The 20,208-nt window shown below is 40.1% G+C and overlaps 1 protein-coding gene across 5 annotated transcripts in view; it reads right to left on the bottom strand.

The window, feature by feature from the left end:
* Window positions 1–20,208, bottom strand: part of LOC140727788 (cyclic AMP receptor-like protein A) — a 191,548-nt gene that overhangs the window by 97,997 nt on the left and 73,343 nt on the right. For all 5 annotated transcript variants that reach the window (XM_073045556.1, XM_073045554.1, XM_073045553.1 and 2 more), the window contains one exon: window positions 16,732–16,819. In XM_073045556.1, the coding sequence (XP_072901657.1) occupies window positions 16,732–16,819 (88 nt within the window). The remainder of the gene's footprint in view (window positions 1–16,731; window positions 16,820–20,208) is intronic.

The raw sequence follows: 20,208 nt of genomic DNA on the forward strand, positions 1-20,208 counted from the left end.
ATAAATGAAACTAGACTTGAAATTAATAAAGGGGGTGGGGGCACAATTGCTGAGAAAAGAAATGGTGATGAAACTAAGGGGGAAAACACGTTAAAGGTTGTGGGAGAAAGGAAAATGAGGGCAGACGTGTTGGGTGGAAGGTAAAAATGGGGAATGTGAGGGTGGGGATGGGGGGGGGGGTCAGACAAATGAGGATGACACATATGCCTGCCATCCATGTGTATTATTAATGTATCTGTAGCCATGGCTGGTATGTGTCGTATGTGAGTATACTGTGCCTATATGTGGTTAGTGCAGGCATGGGCAAACTACGGCCCGGGGGCCATAAAAAGCCCGTTAAGCTTTTTAATCCGGCCCGCAGAATTTGATGAAATTATATTAATAAACCTTGTTAACGTTTTTTTCCCCGCAATTCTGGCGTTTTCACCACAACAAAACTAAATCCAGACTTTGATGCGCTGGCTAAAAAGGGAGACCAACAACACTGTTCCCACTGAAATTAAAAATAAGTTTCTTCGTTGTGTTATGTAAAAAATGCATTTGAAAATATTCTTTTCAATAAGCCTTACATGTTACATGTCATTTCTGTTAAGTGATGGACATGAGTAGTGCGCAGGTGCACGTACGTTCTCAAAATAAAAAATGCGCTCCAGATCAAATAACGCGCTCCGCATACTGGCGCGCTGTCACTGTTCTGTCCTTGTGCTGGTCGTTGTTGAGTTTTGGCACAGGGGACAATTGAATAAGAAGGAGCAGGACAAGTAGACCTGCATCTCCTACCGTTTTTGAAATAAAGACAGTCAGGAGGAGAGTGATGATGATAATATCTTGAAGGATAACAGAATTTTCAGTGCTTTAAAATAATAACTGTTACTATTAAAAAAGCTGTATTTTATTCATTTAATTTTCAGTGTTTTAAAAGTCATTTCAATAAATAGCTAAATACCATGGGACTTCAAAGACAGATATTTTGTTGTAATGCATTTGTTCATTTTCAATTGAAATTAAAGCACATGTTTTCTACATATCCCATGATATTTTATTTTCTCTTATGAGGTGTATTACCAAAACACTCCGTCCATCTGCTCCTGGTCTGGCCCCCTGTCAAATTTTAGAACTCTTTGTGGCCCACAAGTCAAAAAGTTTGCCCACCCCTGGGTTAGTGTGTATGCAGGTGTGCATTTACATATAGGTCACACAAACTGCTGGAGGAACTCAGCAGGCCAGGCAGCATCAATGGAAAAGAGACTGTATTCTTTCCATAGATGCTGCCTGGCCTGCTGAGTTCCTCCAGAATTTTGTGCGTGTTGCTTGGATTTCTAGCATCTGCAGATTTTCTCTTGTTTGTGTTTACATATAGGTCTTCCATTTTGTGGAAGAAAGTCATTTCTTGACTCTAAGGAACTATATTCCTTTGATTCTGCATCGAGAATGGCTTGAACAGAGTCTTGTGAACTCAAACACCTAAGTGCTGCTATAATGTATAGCTGATGCTTGGGAAAAGAAGATAGAGGTGGAAGAGACAGACAAGAAATTTATTAGAATGATTAATGCTAGTTGCTATCACAAATGCAGGTTCTGTAAGGCCTTTCAACACTAAAGGGAGAATTATTAACAATTCATTCAAAACTATGAATGGGTAAGCTGCCAATGCTGTTGCCTTTGTTCTCTGTTCAAATATAAAAGGGAGTGCTTTGTAAATATCTCGGTCAAGTTCAAAGTTGAAGTTGAGTTTATTGTCATATGCACGGGTGCAGCAGCTTCACATGCACGTCATCTAAGCAATATTCACAAGAAAAATATTAATTAAACAGAGATTATACAATTTTTAAAAGGAACACAATTAGTACAAACAAAAATCTAGTTTAGTGCAAAACAAACTTAGTGTTGGCAAACTATAGTGATTAAAGTTGTGCCATTTGATCCAAGAACCAAGTGGTTAAAGGGAAGGAGCTGTTCTTGAACCTGGTGGCATAGGACTTCAGGTTTCTATACCTCCTATCCAATGGTAGCTGTGAAAAGATGGCATGACCTGGACTGTGGACATCTGTGACGATGAATGTTGCTTTCTTGAGGCAATGCCTTCTGTAGATGGTGGGGAGCAATATGCCTATGATGTATTGGGCAAAGTCCACCACTCTCTGCAGCTTCTTTTCTACACATATGAATTACTGCACCAGACCATGATGCAACCATTCAGGATACTTTCAATAGGTCGGCTGCAGAAGTTTATGAGAGTGTTTGCTGATAAGCCAAACCTCCTAAAAAAGACACCGGTGCACTCCCTTTGTGATCTCATCTATGTGCAAAGCCCAGGACGGGTAATTTGACATGTCGATGCCCAAAAATTTTAAGCCGTTGATCCTCTCCATTGTCAATCCCATAATGTAAACTGACTCATGTTCATCCTCCTTCCCCTTTCCTAAGTCTACAATCAGATTTTTAGTCTTACTGATGTTGAATGATTGAGTGTTCAAGACCAACCAGGTACCTTGTTTGGGTAAACTGATTCATCACCAGCTGTGATTCGCCCAACGATGGTGTTATCAGTGAATTTGTACTGTACATGGGATTGAAGCTGTGCTTAACCACACAGTGCGGATAGTGAATAGGGCTGGAGGCTAAGCACATTTGAGGTGTGTCTGTGTTGATGGTTAGCGAGGAGGAGATGTTGTTACCAATCCTCACCCACTGATACATAACAATGCTGATGAATAATTACTTTACATTACTCACGGTTATCTGCCCTTAAAATGCTTAACTGCTATTTTGACTTACAAAGTCCTCAGTACTCATAATTCTTCACAAAGAGCCACATTAATATTTCCTGCTCTCTTTGTACACCATCACATTTATAACACAATGTAAAAGTGTCATTAAAAATTCTTACATGCACATTGCAACACTTATACTTTCTTTGCTCCTTTTCGTGACATGCTTTAAATACACCAAAACAGAACAACCCAGAATGCTTGTGATGACTTTCATTTCAATCTACTACATTTATCGACATTTCACCGCTACAACAGATTTCTGGAGTTTAGAATTTTGGGGCTGTCAAATAAATTAAGACACTGCCCTGCGTTTTCAATGTTTCAACTTGCTTAATTCATTTAATCTACTAATATTGCTTTCTAATACCAACTCTACTGGCAGAACTTCTGCAGTCCTAAAACTGGTCACCGTTATTATATCTAGTATCCATAACTGAAATTATCTATAAAAAAAGGCAAGATGAGAAATGAGAAATATAAAGCAGCAGAAGCAAGAGAGGAAGTAATCAGAAGTAATAAATGAGCTCAAAGGAAGAACAGACAAGTGACAGATTTTATAATGTGGTAAACTGAAACATAAAAAAGAGGAGGAAGTCTTTTTTGTCCCTCATGTCCATTCCATCAGTTACTCAGATCAGGTCTGAATATTTACCTCAGCACTACATTCATCTGCTATCAGTTTGCATAATATAACAATTTATCAATCTCATTTTTAAATTGCCCAGCAGCTGAACATTCACTGCTCTATTAGGTAGAGAATTCCGAAGAAAACTGCAGAGTCAGCGTGTCAGGCCCATGGATTTCCATCCAAACTGGAGAAGTAAGAAACCAAAATATCACACACAAAATGCAGGAGGAACTCAGCAGGTCAGGCAGCATCTATGATATAGTGTAAACAGCCAAACCTTTGGGCCAAGTCACCCAAAATGTCGACTGTTTACTCTTTTCCATAGATGCTGCCTGACCAGCTGAGTTCCCCCAGCATTGTGTGTGTGTTGCTTTGGATCTCCAGCATCTGCAGATTTTCTCGTATTTGAAACCAAAGTTTCAAGTTTTGAGCTTTAAAAGGAAGAGTTAGAAAGTATAAAGTGAATGCCTGTGATAGGATAAAGACAAGAAAATTAAAACAAATTAAAAGGTGATGAAGGTTTGTTACTCATGGATGATCTGACTAGAGGAGGTATAAATAAGGACACACGAGTTAAATATGATATCTGCACATTCTTCAACAGTTTTGTTCATTTACTTAATCTACTAATATTGCTTTCTAACGTAATGCTTCTATTCACAATACTTACAATAATATCTACCTGACAATTCATTTGTGGCCTCACCATACAGAGAAAAGTTGAGGCCACATCCTTCTAAAATACTGTCATGTGATATCAATTTGAGCATTTCCTCTCTTTTCGTAGTTTCTGTTTTCTGTCACCAACATTTTCGTTTAGGTCAGTAATCTGCTTTTAGCTAACATCTTATTTCCGAAACTAGACTTTATTAATTTGTCAAAATACTTGAGAGAGCATTCGGGAGAGCTGTTTGAGAAGACAGTTTTAGTAGAAGTAAGAAGTTAGTGCTTATCTTTGCATTTCAGGACGATCTAGAATAGTGAGCAATTTTGACAGACTGCAGAAAGACCTTTTCAATGTTTCATCTAATCAAATAGCTGTATAAACTATACATACACATTTGCAGATTCCTTTGGAAATTAACCAATTGCAGCTCTCAAGCTTTTGAAGTTTACATTATTTAGATTTTTCAAATCAGAGGTATCTTTCAAAAATGACTTTATAATTTTTCCAACTCAACACATAAAAATCCACATTTCATTGTTTATCTGATTCAATTAGCTGTTATGCCTCACTGACAACTAACATTTTGTTAACTACTAACTACAATTCTCATGTTAGCCAATTAAGTCATCTAACCATGAGAGACTAATGAAGAAATTCATGAACAATGGCCCACTATTGGCAACTTTATACTTTCCTTACACAGATGTGTCCTTGAAAGAAATCATTCCTAGCCACGTATCCCATAACAAAGGAAACCTGTTTGTCTGCTGCTGAGTTTATCAGTTAAAAATTCTCCCTGCATTTGTCATCTTTAATTTAAATAACATCTTAAAAGAGTAATCAATTCATTGATGCATTTTCCCATAGAATTTGTTATTCTTTGACTACTGATATTTGCTCTACTTAAGTTTCATGTTAAATCAGAAGACAATTTTGGTGTATTTTATTTTAATAAACAGGTCAGCCTTATGCTTCTTTTGAAACCCTTAACAAAAATTAGTATACTGTACTCCATCTGGACACAAGCTGGGGTCTGATCAGCCCTGGCTGGGTCACCTGGAGAAGGGTGTATGATGTTGAAAGACCCGAAACACCCGATGATTCCAGAAACATCACTGATGATGTGTCCAGAAGCATCAGTAGATGCATGTACACAGCTTGAAACCCTTAACAAAAATTAGTATACTGTACTTTTAATATGAAAGGAAGCCTTTCACTAGTTTTACTACTACCTCAATTTGTTTCTTGCTAAACTGATTACCATCCAATAAATCTTCTGTCACTCCAACCCCACCAACACCAAATTATTAATGGTCTCCAAGTACAATCAAACTTTCTTTCATCACCACCCTTGTTCTAAAAAAATTCACTTGTGAATTGTGTCCTTGTCAGTATCACCATTTTCCAGAATGAAGGAGATGTTCTCCTCCTTCAAAGAAAGGAGCTTCCCTTCCTCCACCATTAACACCGCTCTCAACCAGACCTCTTCATTTTCCCACACGTCTGCCCTCACCCGTTCTCCCACCACCCTGCCAGGGATAGGGTTCTCCTTGTTCTCACCTTCTACCCCACCAGCCTCTGCATCCCTTCATCAGGACTCATATAATAACCTCTGTGACTATGGCTCCCCATGAAGAGTTCTTCTCAGCTCTCTGCAGCCTTTGATCTATCATCATCACAAAATGACAGGTGTGGTATAGTCCGAGCTAGTGTGAGGAGTTACACTTTGGGAGGTCAATGCAAGGGAAAAGGATACAATTTGTGGATGGACCCTTAACAACATTGATTTACAGGGGGATCTTGGGGTTCAAGTCCATGGGTCACTGAAAGGGACAATGTTAAGTAGATAGGATGGTAAGGAAAGCATATGGCTTAAGTGCCTTTGTTGGTAAGAAAAGAAGTCATACTGGGGCTACACAAAACCTTGGTTAGGCCACATGTGGAGTGTTATGTTCAGTTCTGGCCACCCCACTTCAAGAAGTATATGGAGGCTTTGGAAAGGGTAGAGAATTAGTTTACCAAGATGCTGCCTGGATTAAAGGGCGTGTGCTATAAGGATAAGCTAGACAAACTTGGGTTGTTTTCTCTGGAGCACTGGAGGCTAAGAGGACACCCGACAGAAGTTTAAAATTATCAGAGGTACAGACAGGGGGACATTCGTAATATTTTTTCCAAGGTAGAAATTTCAAGTACTAAATGTCAATAGAAAGAACACTGTTGAAAAGATGATCACAGGTTAAGGCACAGGAACAAAATTGGGCCTTTTGGCCCACTGAGTCTATTCCACTATTCAACCATGGCTGATTTATTTTCCCTCTTAACACCATTCTCTTGGCTTTTCTCCATTACCTTTGACGCCAAAACTAATCAAGGACCTGTTAACTTCCACTTTAAATATACCCAGTGACTTGACCTCCACAACCGTCTGTGGCAATGAATTCCACAGATCTGACACCTGGGATTTGACCTCTCCAAAAAAACCCTCCTCAACACTGTTCTAAAGGGACGTCCTTCCTTTCTGAGGCTGTTTTATCTAGTCCTGGACTCTCCCACTATTCAAAATATCCTTTCCATATCCACTCTGTGCAGGTCTTTCAATATTCAGTAGGTTTCAATAAGATCTCACCACTTCCCCCACCCCCATTCTTCTAGGCTCCAGTGAGTACAGGCTCTTCTCACACATTAACCCTTTCATTCCTGGGATCATTCTCATAAATCTCCTCTAAACCCTCTCCAATGTCAGGACATCCTTTTTTCAGATATGGAGCCCAAAACAGCTCATAATAGTCCAGGTGTGGTCTGATCCAAGCTTTATAAAGCCTCAGCATCACATCCTTGCTTTTATATTCTCTTCCTCTCAAAATGAATGCTGACATTGTATTTACCCTCCTTCCCACCAACTCAATCTGCAAGGTAACTTTAGGAGGCAGAGCAGAGTCAAGATGGCGCACAACGGCGACTCCTTTGCTTGCATTTTCGGAAACAGTTCTACTTCTAACTTTCATATCTTTTTTTCCTTTTCACGGTTCTTTTAAAGACCCTGACCTGGAGTTACACTCTGACTTTAGTTCTTTGCAGGAATGGGACCCGCTGTCAGGGCCTCACGACCGGCCGGTTTTCGATATCCCAAGGGGGCAGCCTGGAAGGCGAGCATGCCTTCAGGGTGCTGGATTTTCATGGCTCTGGAGACATGCTGATTCTAGGCCAGTGCCCCTGACTGAAGTGTTGTGGGAGAACATGGAACATCGGAAGCAGTGGGTTAGCTGCCGGGGGTTGTGTGTCCAGAGAGCTGGGCCTTTCTGGGGCTAACTCTCTGGGCACAGAGCTCGGAAAAGGCTACACAACAGACTTTTAACATCATAAATCAATGAGTTGTTTGTTATGTCTCCCCTCTCGCTGTGAAATGGGGACATCTCTTTTTCCCTTATTAGGGAGAGAGAGAGAGAGCCTGTGGTATAGAACCATAAAACATTACAGCACAGAAACAGGCTGTTGAATAAGCGGATGAATGAGTAGTTTTTGTGGTACTGCAAGTGTGTGTCTTTATTGTACCTTTGCACCTCCAATTTCTGAGTTTGCTCCCTGTTCAGAAACTCATCTATGCCTTTATTCATTCTACCAAAGTGCATGAACAGACACTTCCCAAGTCAAGTTTATTGTCACTTAACCATATACATGTATACTGTCAAAAGAGGCAACGTTTCTCCGGACCAGGGTGTAAAGCACAGTAGTACACATAAAACACAATGACTTAGGAAACTAAGAATTAAATCTACAAGTGAATTATGCATAAATAAACAAAGTAAAGTGCATGAATTAAATATAGTAGGGTACAGAACAAATTATCCGGTGACACTTTGAATGCGATGCGGCAGGGAGCTCAGAAGCCTAATGGCCTGAGGGAAGAAGCTGTTCCCATCCTAACTGTTCTTGTCTTTATGCATCGGAGTCTCCTGCCTGATGGTAGAAGGTTAAAGTGGATGCTGGATGGATGGGTGGAATCCTTGATAATACTAAGGGTCCTGCATACGCAGCACTCCTGATAAATGTCCCAGAAGGATGTAAGGGAGAGCCCTATGATCCTCTTGGCTATTCTCACAGTCCTTTGTAGGGACTTCCGGTCCAATGCTCGACTGATCCCATACCAGTTGGAGGTGCAGCTTGTCAGGACGTTCTTTACAGTGTTCCTGTAAAATTCAGTTCGGATGGATGGGGGGAGGGGGAGCCTCACTTACCTCAGTCTCCTCAGGAAGTGGAGGCGCTGCTGTGCCTTCTTACTCAGGGAGGTAACATAGAGGGACCAGGTGAGGTCATCTGTGATATGAAATCCCAGGAACCTGGTGCACTTAATTCTCTCTATGGAGGAGCCATGTACGCGCAGAGGGAGATGGTTCATCTACACCTTCCTAAAGTCCACAATCATTTGCTTGGTCTTCTTCATGTTCAGACTTGGATTGTTCCTCTCACACCAATCCACCAGCCGCTCCACTTCCTCTCTGAACTCTGACTCACCATCGTCGATGAGGCCAACCACTGTTGCGTCATCCGCAAACTCGATGACACGGTTTGTGCTGAATCCCGTGACACAGTCAGGTTGAGCACATAACCCTGGGGAGCACCACTGCTCAGAAACATTGCTGCCCACACGGACTGACTGTGGCCTTTCTGTTAAGAAGTCCAGGATCTAGTTACAGAGGAAGGTGTTGAGACCTATCGAGGACAGTTTCTGGGTTACGATGGTGTTGAAGGCTGAACTGAAGTCTATAAACAGCAGTCTGGCATATGAGACCCCATTTTCCAAATGGGACAGGGCAAAGTGGAGGGCAGAGGTAATGGCATCATCAGTGGATTGATTCAAGCGATAAGCAGACTGGAAAGGGTCCCATGTAGCCGGGAGTAAGGCTTTATTGCACTCCATGACCAGCCACTCGAAGCATTTCATAATGGCTGATGTTAATGCATTTCACATCCCCAGATCTACAGTCCACTTCACAATCCCTCAGCCATGCATGTACCTCTGCAGTAAGCCATCACTTCTGATTTACCCTCACCCAGATGTGTTTCGTGATGGTAATATCCTCATAGAAAGCAGTGCAGAGATTGCACCCTTTCACCACCTAAAGAACTGGAATGGCCCAGTTGATCAGTTTATATGCTGAAATTAACATTACAGACAAGTGATCTGAGGCTGCATCCACACTAGACCGGATAATTTTGAAAACACCGGTTTCGCGTAAAAACGATAGGCGTCCACACTATGCATTTTTGAAAATATCTCTATCCACATTGAAATGGAGATTTCGGCGACTTTCGTCCTGCTGTGCATGCTCAGGACACATCTACCGAAAACAAGTGACAGGTTTGGCGTTGAATCTTGTCGTGAAAGTGCGCGTTTGTGTAGTTACAGACTAGAAAAACTTAAAACAACGGACAGCTGTTGGCTCTCGCGCAGGAGAACTTAAAACTAAAAAAAAAAACAAATATTGGAGCATATGGAGGCAACCAACAGGGAATTCACGGAAAGATTGACCCAGCTGACGATTGAACATTGAAAAACTGACCAACCCTGTTACATTAATAAAGCACCTTGTTAAATGTATACAACATGTCTGCATCAGTATTATCTTGTATTTCCATATAATGTTACATTAGGCTGTTACACATCTATTGTCAGAGAAGTACTTGCATAAATAGGTAAACCACCTTCATACAAGCAAAGACAGAAAACGGCAAAGTGAGTACAGTATACTTATTTATTCAGTAAGTTATGGGTCAAAGTATTTGGTGAGTACATTTCTAACTCTTCTGGCTTCAGTCTCGTTGCAGTCTGTTCTGAAATTGTTAGGTTGCGTTCAAGAAAACAATGAAATGGCGCGCTGCCATCTGACAGCATTTTCAAAAATCTCCGGTTACTCCGTCCACACTGATCTGCCCGAGCAGCGTTTTCAAAAATACCCACCCTGGAAAGCGTTTCTGAAAAGCTCTGGTTTCGGGGGACGAAAACGCCGTTTTAGCGTGGATGGAGGGCAAAAACGAAGAGAAAAAGCTTCAGTTACGGATTTATCCGGCGTAGTGTGGATGTAGCCTGAGAGCCCAATGTGAGGTCATGGAACAGCTCCCTATTCACCTGGTATATTAGCATAAGCCAGGTCTAGTGTATTTTCACCTTTGGTGGCAAAACCAACAGGCTGGTGGAATTTAGGTTTGCATGGTTAAAATCATCAGCAACAATGAAGATACATCAGGGTGTTTGATTTGAAAGTCACCGATGGCGTTGTAGAGCTCATGCCACGCCTCCACCTTAGCAGAGGATGGGGATATATTCAGCTAACAACACAATTATACTGAACTCCCTCAGTATATAAAATGGTCTGCACTACATTAAAATGAACTCAATCATCTGTGAACAGAGGGACTCCACAGCTAAAGAATCCATACGCTGTATTCTGTCTTCCACTTCTTCACCCATTCTCCTCATCTGTCCAAGTCCTTCTGCAGACTCCTTGCTTCAACACCACCTACCCCACCACAAACATGGCTACAAAGCCATCATTTCCATCATCCATATCATTAATATATAATTTAAAAAGCATTGAACCCAACACTGATCCCGGCAGTCGCCGGCAGCCAAATAAAAAGCCTTCATTTATTCCCACTTTTTGCCAATCTTCTGTCCATGCTAGTACATTTGTTGAGCAGCCACATGTGCTGTACCTTGTCAAAGGCCTCTTAAAATGCAAGTAAAGTATATCCATTGACTTTCCTTTGTCTATACTGCTTGTAATTTCCTCTGTCTATACTGTTTGTAATTTCCTCAAAGAATTGTAAAAGATTTGTCCGGCAAGATTTCCCCTTAAGGAAGCAATGCCTTTTGCCATCTATTTTATTGTGTGCCTCCAAGCACCCCAAAACCTCATCCTTAATAACAGACTCTAACATATTGCCAATCACTGTAGTCAGGCTTACCTTTGGCCTCCCTCCCTTCTTAAACAGTGGAGTTACATTTGTGATTTTCCAATCCTCTGGAACCATTCCCGAATCCAGTGATTTTTGATTGATCACTACTAATGTATCCACAATCTCTTTATCTACTTCTTTCAAGTTTTACATGTATTTCATGGACAGTTTTATCACAGTATGTGAATTAATTGTAAAGATTAACTCAGGAAGCAAATAACAAGCTCCTTAGTTAAATTTTGCACCCTGTAGACAGACCATAATAGTATAATTGTTTTGCCAGCAAGCATGTTTGCTATGTAGGCGATATCTTTTCTGTACAGATAATGAAAGGTTAAAAAAAAGCAAAAGGCAGACCAACTAGCAGTTGAATGGGATCTTTTGAACCAGTATATTATCCTGAAGTATATTAAAGTTAATAAAAGTTTCTTGAAATATAGTCACTGTTGTAATACTGTTAAATATCTCAAAAGTTATAAATATCTGTTTTAAAGTCATTTGCTCCTCAAGAGGTATGCTACACAATGTGAAATTGCTAGACAGATGTAATGTAGCAGTGCTTTGAATTTCAGACAGCCATTCTAATGTTCTGATTGTTATGGAAATACCTAGAGTAATACCTCGAATGAGCTGAAAAATATAATTGTAACATTACCATATTCTATTGTAATCAAAACTATAAGACACTTGCAAAACAAAGCAAACCAGCTCCCAGGGAGGGGAAAGAGTGCACCTAAATGAACAACGTGTAAGCAGTAATGACACATTAACAATCAATCATTGATGCAGTTTTTAGTTCCACCAGAATCATTCAGCTGCAAGCCCTTTCACATCATTGCTCAAATATCCAGTAACTGGGCAGCATCAGCTTCCCCCCACTAAAAAAGACAAGTAGAACTATTCACCATGTTCTACATTCAACCTTCCATGACTTAAGCAATATCGATTTCAAAAAGCAACCTTACTTTGGTCTGTTACTTTGTTTACGTTTTAAATAAACACGAGATTTGGGACATTATTTTACAAGACATTGATAGGACGGCACTTGGTGATCTAATGCATATAGCTCTATTGCCCTACCAAAGGTAAACTAGACAGGGTGTTAAAAAAAGGTATAAGTATGCTACTGGGTCTGAAGGGTTTGAGTTATAAGGAAAGGCTGGATTGGCTAAGAGTTTCTTCCAGAACATAGGAGATTAAAGGATAACTCTATGGCAGTTTGTAAAATCATGAGGGGCATAGATAAGGTGAATAGCCACAGCCTTTTACTTAGGATAGGGAAGTCCAAAATTAGAGGGCATATGTTAAGGTAAGAGAGGAAAGATTTAAAGGGGACTTGAAGGACATCTTTTTCACACAGAAAATGGTCTGTATATAGAACAAGCTGCCAGAAGATCTGGTAGTTACATTTGCAAATTTTTTAAAGACATCTGGACAGGCACATGGATAAGAAGGGATTTTAGGAAGAGAAACCAAATGTAGACAACTAGGACTAGTTAAGAAACTTGGGTGGACTGGACAGGTTGGGCTGTTGAACTGGCTGACTGTGCTGTGTAAATCCAGTACTCAACGACAGGATCACATAACCACTTTCCAAGAAAAGATTCTGCAAAGGCAGAAAGACTGATGATGGAAAGAGAACAGGAGGATAGTCTGCAAGAGGAAGAAGAGAGATGTCAAGTGGAAAGTTTTAGTCTTGGGACAGTTATTACCCTACAACCAACAGCTTCCTGAACTTCATTCACCACAACACTGGACTGATTCAATGACCTACAGACTCACATTCAAGGACTTATGTACTCAGTATTATTTTTATTTGTCCATTTACACATTGGTCAGTCAGTCTTTGTCTGCTCATGTATAGTTTTTCATAAAATTCTACTGGATTTCTTGATTTTATGCAGTAAATGCCTGCAAGAAAATAAATCTTAAGGTAGTATATTGTAACATATATGCACTTTGATAACAAATTTATTTTGAACTTTGGTTCAAAGTAGTCTACAAGTTCCCTTGAAGACACTGTTAGAGATAAATATGGATGGTTGGAAGTTTGAAAGTAAAATTATAAATGATTTCATCAGCCCTTCTTTCCCAGTGAACTATGCAAAACACAGCTAGAAATGGGAATGAATTAAGCAATTAGAGATTACTTCCATTGTGATGAAGACAATAGTAACAGGTGAAAGAAGGTGCTGTGAATATGGGTGGGTAAACCAGTGGTCATTGGATTTAGACAGTCAGCTGGAGGACAAGCAATGAAAATTAATGATGCAGAGTGAGGGCAAAGACCGAGGGAAAGAAAGACAGATTTTTCAAGAAGAAAAGCAGCAGAGGGTGACACAGAGAACCACCAATATTTTAAAAGGTGGATGGGAGACATAATTGATGAAGGTAGATGTGACTAAACACATTGATGAAGGTAGAGCCGTAGATGTAATGTATATGGATTTCAGCAAGACATTTGATAAGGTACCCCATGCAAGGCTTATTGAGAAAGTAAGGAGGCATTGGATCCAAGGGGATCCAATCTTTGTGGATCCAGAACTGGCTTGCCCACAGAAGGCAAAGAGTGGTTGAAGACGGGTCATATTCTGCATGGAGGTCGGTGACCAGTGGTGTGCCTCAGGGATCTGTTCTGGGACTCCTACTCTTTGTGATTTTTATAAATGACCTGGATGAGGAAGTGGAGGAATGGATTAGTAAATTTGCTGATGACACAAATGTTGGAGGTGTGATGGATAGTGTGCAGGGATGTCAGAGGTTACAACAGGACATTGATAAGATGCAAAACTGGGCTGAGAAGTGGCAGATAGAGTTCAACCCAGATAAGTGTGAGGTGGTTCATTTTGGTAGGTCAAATATGATGGCAGAATATAGCATTAATGGTAAGACCCTTGGCAATGTGGAGGATCAGAGGGATCTTGGGGTCAGCGTCCATAGGCCACTCAAAGCTGCTACGCAGGTTGACTCTGTGGTTAAGAAGGTATATGGTGCATTGGCCTTCATCAATCATGGGATTGAGTTTAAGAGCTGAGAGGTAATGTTGCAGCTATAGAGGACCCTGGTCCTCCAGTACACTTGGAGTACTGTACTCAGTTCTGGACACCTCACTACAGGAAAGGACGTGAAAACCATAGAAAGGGTGCAGAGATTTAAAAGGATGTTGCCTGGATTGGGGAGAATGCCTTATGGGAATAGATTGAGTGAACTCGGCCTTTTCCCTTGGAACGACAGAGGATGAGAGGTGACTTGATAAAGGTGTACAAGATAATGAGAGGCACTGATCGCATGGATAGTCAGAGGGTTTTCCCCAGGGCTGAAATGGCTGGCACGAGAGGACATAGTTTTAAGATGCTTGGATGTACGTACAGAGGAGATGTCAGGGGCAAGTTTTTTTACAGAGAGAGTGGTGAGTGAGTGGAATGGTCTGCCGGCGACGGTGGTGGAGGTGGAAACAATAGGGTCTTTTAAGAGACTTCTGGATGGCTACATGGAGCTTAGAAAAATAGAGGGCTATGGGTAAAGCCTAGGTAGTTCCAAGGTAGGGACAGGTTCAGCACAAATTTGTGGGCCGAAGGGCCTGTATTGTGCTGTATGTTTTCTATGTTTCTATGTTTCTATATAAGGCAAGTAGAAACAAATGCAAGAATTTTGGGATATAGCTCCCAAATATGTACAACTGCTTGGACAAGTACTGTACATGCTGGAGATGATTGGGTAAAGTGAAATTTTGGCAGCAATGTGTCCCTTATTAGAAAACAAGTTAAGATAACTATATTAAAACCTTCTAGCAGTAATTAAACTTATGTAATCCGGAAATTACAGGCCGTTAAGTTTGACGTCAGTAATTATTGGAAGGAGTACGAAGAGATAGGATCTACAAGTATTTGGATAGACAGGGACTTATTAGGGAGAGTCAACATGGCTTTGTGTGTGATAGGTCATGTTTAACCAATCTATTAGAGTTTTTCGAGGAAGTTACCAGGAAAGTGGATGAAGGGAAGGCAGTGAATGTTGTCTACATGGACTTCAGTAAGGCCTTTGACAAGGTCCTGTATGGGAGGTTAGTTAGGAAGATTCAGTCGCTAGGTATACATGATGAGGTAGTAAATTGGGTTAGACATTGACTCAATGGGAGAAGCCAGAGAGTGGTAGTGGAGGATTGCTTCTCTGAGTGGAGGCCTGTGACTACTGGTGTGCCACAGGGATCAATGCTGGGTCCATTGTTATTTGTCATCTATATCAATGATTTGGATGATAATGTGGTAAATTGGATCAGCAAATTTGCTGATGATACAAAGATTGAAGGTGCAGTGGACAGTGAGGAAGGTTTTCAAAGCTTGAGAGGGATCTGGACCAGCTAGAAAAGTGGGCTGAAAAATGGCAGATGGAGTTTAATGCAGACAAGTGTGAGGTTTTGCACTTTAAAAAGACAAACCAAAATAGAACATACAAAGTAAATGGTAGGACGCGGAGGAGTGCAGTAGAACAGAGGGATCTGGGAATACATAATTCCCTAAAAGTGGCGTCACAGGTAGATAGGGTAGTAAAGAGAGCTTTTGGTACATTGGCATTTATTAATCACTGAGTTTAAGAGTTGGACTGTTATGGTGGGGTTGTATAAGACATTGGTGAGGCCAAATTTGGAGTATTGTGTGCAGTTTGGTCACCAAATTACAGGAAGGATATTAATAAGGTTGAACGATTGCAGAGAAGGTTTACAAGGGATGTTGCCGGGACTTGAGAAAATGAGTTACAAAGTAAGGTTGAATAGGTTAGGACTTTACTCCCTGGAGCATAGGATAATGAAGGGAGATTTGATAGAGGTATATAAAATTATGATGGGTATAGATAGAGTGAACGTAAGCAGGTTTCTTCCACTGAGGCTAGGGGAGAAAAAAACCAGAGGACATGGGTTAAGGGTGAAGGGGGAAAAGTTTAAAGGGAACATTGGGGGGGCTTCTTCACACAGAGAGTGGTGGGAGTGTGGAATGAGCTGCCAGATGAAGTTGTAAATGCAAGCTCACTTGCATTTAGGTACATGGATGAGAGGGGTATGGAGGGATATGGTCCAGGTGCAGGTCAGTGGGACTAGGCAGAAAAATGGTTCAGCACAGCCAAGAAGGGCCGCAGGGCCTGTTTTAGTGCTGTAATGTTCTATGGTTCTAATGACTTAACCTCTGTAACAGGAAGTGCACATTGCAAAATGTACTGCATCAAGCCATGAGCACATGTAATTCATGGAAATAAATCAGAGAAATTTATAACAGAGAAAGTAACCATAACATTATACGATTACTGGATGCTAATGTTGCATAGAAACTGAGAAAAAACTGGGGTGGCCATGTGACTCTTTGCTTCACTCCCTCTAAGGCAAGTATATTAACTCTTAGAACAGTAGATGAAAACTGAGCATAATACTCCAGATCTGATCTTAACAACGACCTGCATACTGTAACTGGAATAAGATACTCTTGTTCTTCCAGTCAAAGTTTCTTCCAATAAAGGCCAGTGTGTCATTTGCCTTTTTAACTGCTTGCTACACTGCATGTTTGCTTTCAGTATTTTTATATTTGGACCAAGACTTTCAGAAGGTTAGTACATATAAGGAAAAAATTACAATTCGGTACACCCTTCCTTTTTAAATTATTTTAATCTCTAAAAGAAAGTCCCGAGAGAAAATAAACACCTTGTTCAACACTCACACTGCGAGATGATCTGTTCTGGTTTCTTTCACCAAGTTGAAATATAGGTTGACGGTAATACAACAAACCCACGCCAGGGAACACCAGTCTGTATAGAAGAGGGAAATGAATTACGCATTAAAAGGAAAAGATAAACATACACACTCAGACCTAAAGAATCTTTTTCTAACTGAAGGTTTCTAGGAGGGAATTCCTCCCACACCCAATGAATTTCTGAAATTCAACTGCGCATTTGATTTAACGGCTATAAAATCATGCATATGAGAAATTGATTTTCCATTGCACACATGTGGCAGGTTAATTTTCACACCAAAAAAATTAAAGATGCTGATTTTTCTGAAGGAGACACCACTTTTCACTGAATAATTGTGTACATTACTTCAAACCAATACAAGGTAAAAACTTCCTGTAAGATTATCAGAAAGGTTGGTTTCTGTATTTTGTAAATACTTTAGAAATCATTTTGGAATAACACTAGATTTATCTGAAGAAGGAAACTCATTATTTTTGCTTTCTTTCTATCCTTCAGTTGACAAGACAATAAATGAGAGTGCTTCTCTCCTTATTCTGGTGAGATGTTCTTGCCACTTTGACCAACCTTTTGCAACATGTCCTTATCTGGTCGGCATAATATTCTGTTTGATAACAATCCTGTGAAGCACTTTTGAATTATTTTGCTGTTAAAGGCGCTGAAATATACAGGCGTTCACAAATGCTCCAAAACTTTGGGTGCATATGTGTTATTAGAAAATGAACTAAAAGTGAACACTGGATAGGCTGGGACATAGGAGGCTGAGGAGTGACCTTCTAGAGGGTGATAAAATCATGAATGGCAAAGACAAGGTCACAATCTTTTTCTGATGGCAGGAGAATCAAAAACTCAAGGGCATAGGTTGAAGATGAGTAGTAGATAGAACAAGCTGCCAAAAGACACTGTATTGGCAGGTACAATTACAATGTTTAAAAGACATTAAGACAGAAACATGAATAGGAAAGGTTGAGAGGGATATGGGCCAAACATTACATTCTGATTTGTACACAAAGCCTCAGAAAATAATTAACCATTTTGAGTACTTAGACAAATGTACATACAATAATTTAAAATATGCAGGACAAAGCTTGTTTTAATTTATTAAAACATTTATTACATTTTGTAAATGTTACATATTTCTTTTAATACAAAAAATCTTCTCTGTTTTACCTTGGAATTAAAATATATCGTAAATAGATGCTAGATAATTTTACATACTCCATTACATGGCAAACAAAAATCTACACTGAACAGAAACATGTTCCAGGAGTTGGCAAGGAATATGCAAGAATCACAACAGTAACATGTCTTAATTATGATCTTGGTACATTAATAACTCAGAATTGGAAAACCTGTAGAGTTAGACATTGCTACTTCCCCTGAAATCACAGCCAATTTATCCCCAGAGTCAAATAAACATAAGTCTTGCGTTCTTAGTGTTCTGGAAAAAAGGCAAATTGGTTCTGATTTCATCAGTTCATTATCATGGTTAAAAGTGAACAACTGGCCATACAAATCCTACTGACCTCAATTTATAAAGCTTAGTAGTCATATACAATAATATATGAAAACAGATTTAAGCAGATATTGTTGGGAGTTTATGACAATTACAGTTAATCAAAACCACTGCACTTCAGCTAATCACTGTAGACTGCTATGCCTAATACAGTGCGTGCTGGCTTAGACAAGCACACGCTTAGTGTGATGTCTCAGGGATGGGAAGGGAAAATAAATCACGAGTCACTTTAAGCATTTTTATTAGCAGCAATAGGAAGCTAAGGCCCCATATGCAAAGAAACTCAAGATTTAGAAAGACTTGGAACAGGGAAAGGAAAGAATACTTGTTTCATATAGAGAAGGAGTTAATAATAGACCTTGCCATGTCAAGTATAAAGTGGTAGTGAAATCCTACTTTAATACTGAATGGGCTAATCTCATAAAACGGTTTAAAGTCGTGAGTAATGCTCTGAGCGGATGTTGAGCATACTATTAATTATTCCTGTGTTGCTTTCATGTCTGCAACAAATTTCTTGAAATGCATAACCCCTCAGAACAGTACCTGTATAAGAGCACTTCTTATGTTATTCAAGACCATAAGTGATTTTCTTCTAATCTTCTATTGAATTCATATAGAATATATTAATTAAAATGATAGTACATTTCCCAGGATTCATCTGGCTGAAATATCACTGGATTGTTAACATATCCATCAACAGAAAATGGGCAATTCATTTTCATAAGATTTCACAATATAGCTGATGACTAATTTGTAGTTTATTTGCAATTGCAGACTGTCAATACACTGTGTTCTGACAGATGTGCAACCATACTAGGGCAAAATCTAGTTTTTTTCCACTAACTCTGCTTGTAATACTCTACCTAATGTATGATGAAAGTTATATCATGATCATTGTTTATCTAGCCTCAACATAATGTTTTTCATAGAAACTAAAAAAAAAACTCCGCACTCATGTCTTTGCAATACCAGAGAAACCAAATAAAGATCAGGTGATTGCATCGCGGACACTTGTACTCAGACTTCAGGAGTGACTCTTGAGTTTCTGATTGTCTGCAGTTTTAATTCAACATCATACCCCTCAGGGCTGTGTCCTAAGCCCCCTCCTTTACTCTCTGTATACCCATGACTGTGTCGCTACCCACCGCTCCAATGTGCTAATTAAATTTGCTGATGATACTACAGTGATTGGCCTAATCTCAAATAATAATGAGGCCGCCAACAAAGAAGAAGTCATCACCCTGACACAGTGGTGTCAAGAAAACAACCTCTCCCTCAATGTCAAAAAAACAAAGCAGCTGGTTGTGGACTACAGGAGAAATGGAAATGGGCCAACCCCTATAGACATCAATGAATCTGGGGTTGAGAGGGTGAACAGCTTTCAGTTCCTTAGCATAAACATCACTGAGAATCTCACATGGTCTGTACATATTGACTATGTGGTGAAAAAGGCACAACAGCACATCTTTCACCTCAGATGGTTGAAGAAGTTTGGTGTGGGCTCCCAAATCCTAAGAATTTTCTACAGGGGCACAATTGAGAGCATCCTGACTGGCTGCATCACTGCCTCCCTCAATTGCAAGACTCTGCAGAGAGTGGTGCAGACAGCCCAGCACATTTGTAGATGTGAACTTCCCACTATTCAGAACATTTACAAAGACAGGTGTGTAAAAAGGACCTGAAAGATCATTGGGGACTTGAGTCACCTCAACCCCAAACTGTTCCAGCTGCTACAATCCAGGAATTATGCTACTATGCAGCATAAAAGCCAGGACCAAAAGGCTCTGGGACAGCTTCTTCCACCAGGACATCAGACTGCTTAACTCATGCCGACACAACTGTATTTCAATATTATATTGACTATCCTGTTGTATATACTATTTATTACAAATGACTATAAATTGCACATTGCACATTTAGACGGAGATAT

The sequence above is a fragment of the Hemitrygon akajei genome, chromosome 5 (genome assembly GCF_048418815.1).
Source record: "Hemitrygon akajei chromosome 5, sHemAka1.3, whole genome shotgun sequence".
NCBI lineage: Eukaryota > Metazoa > Chordata > Chondrichthyes > Myliobatiformes > Dasyatidae > Hemitrygon > Hemitrygon akajei.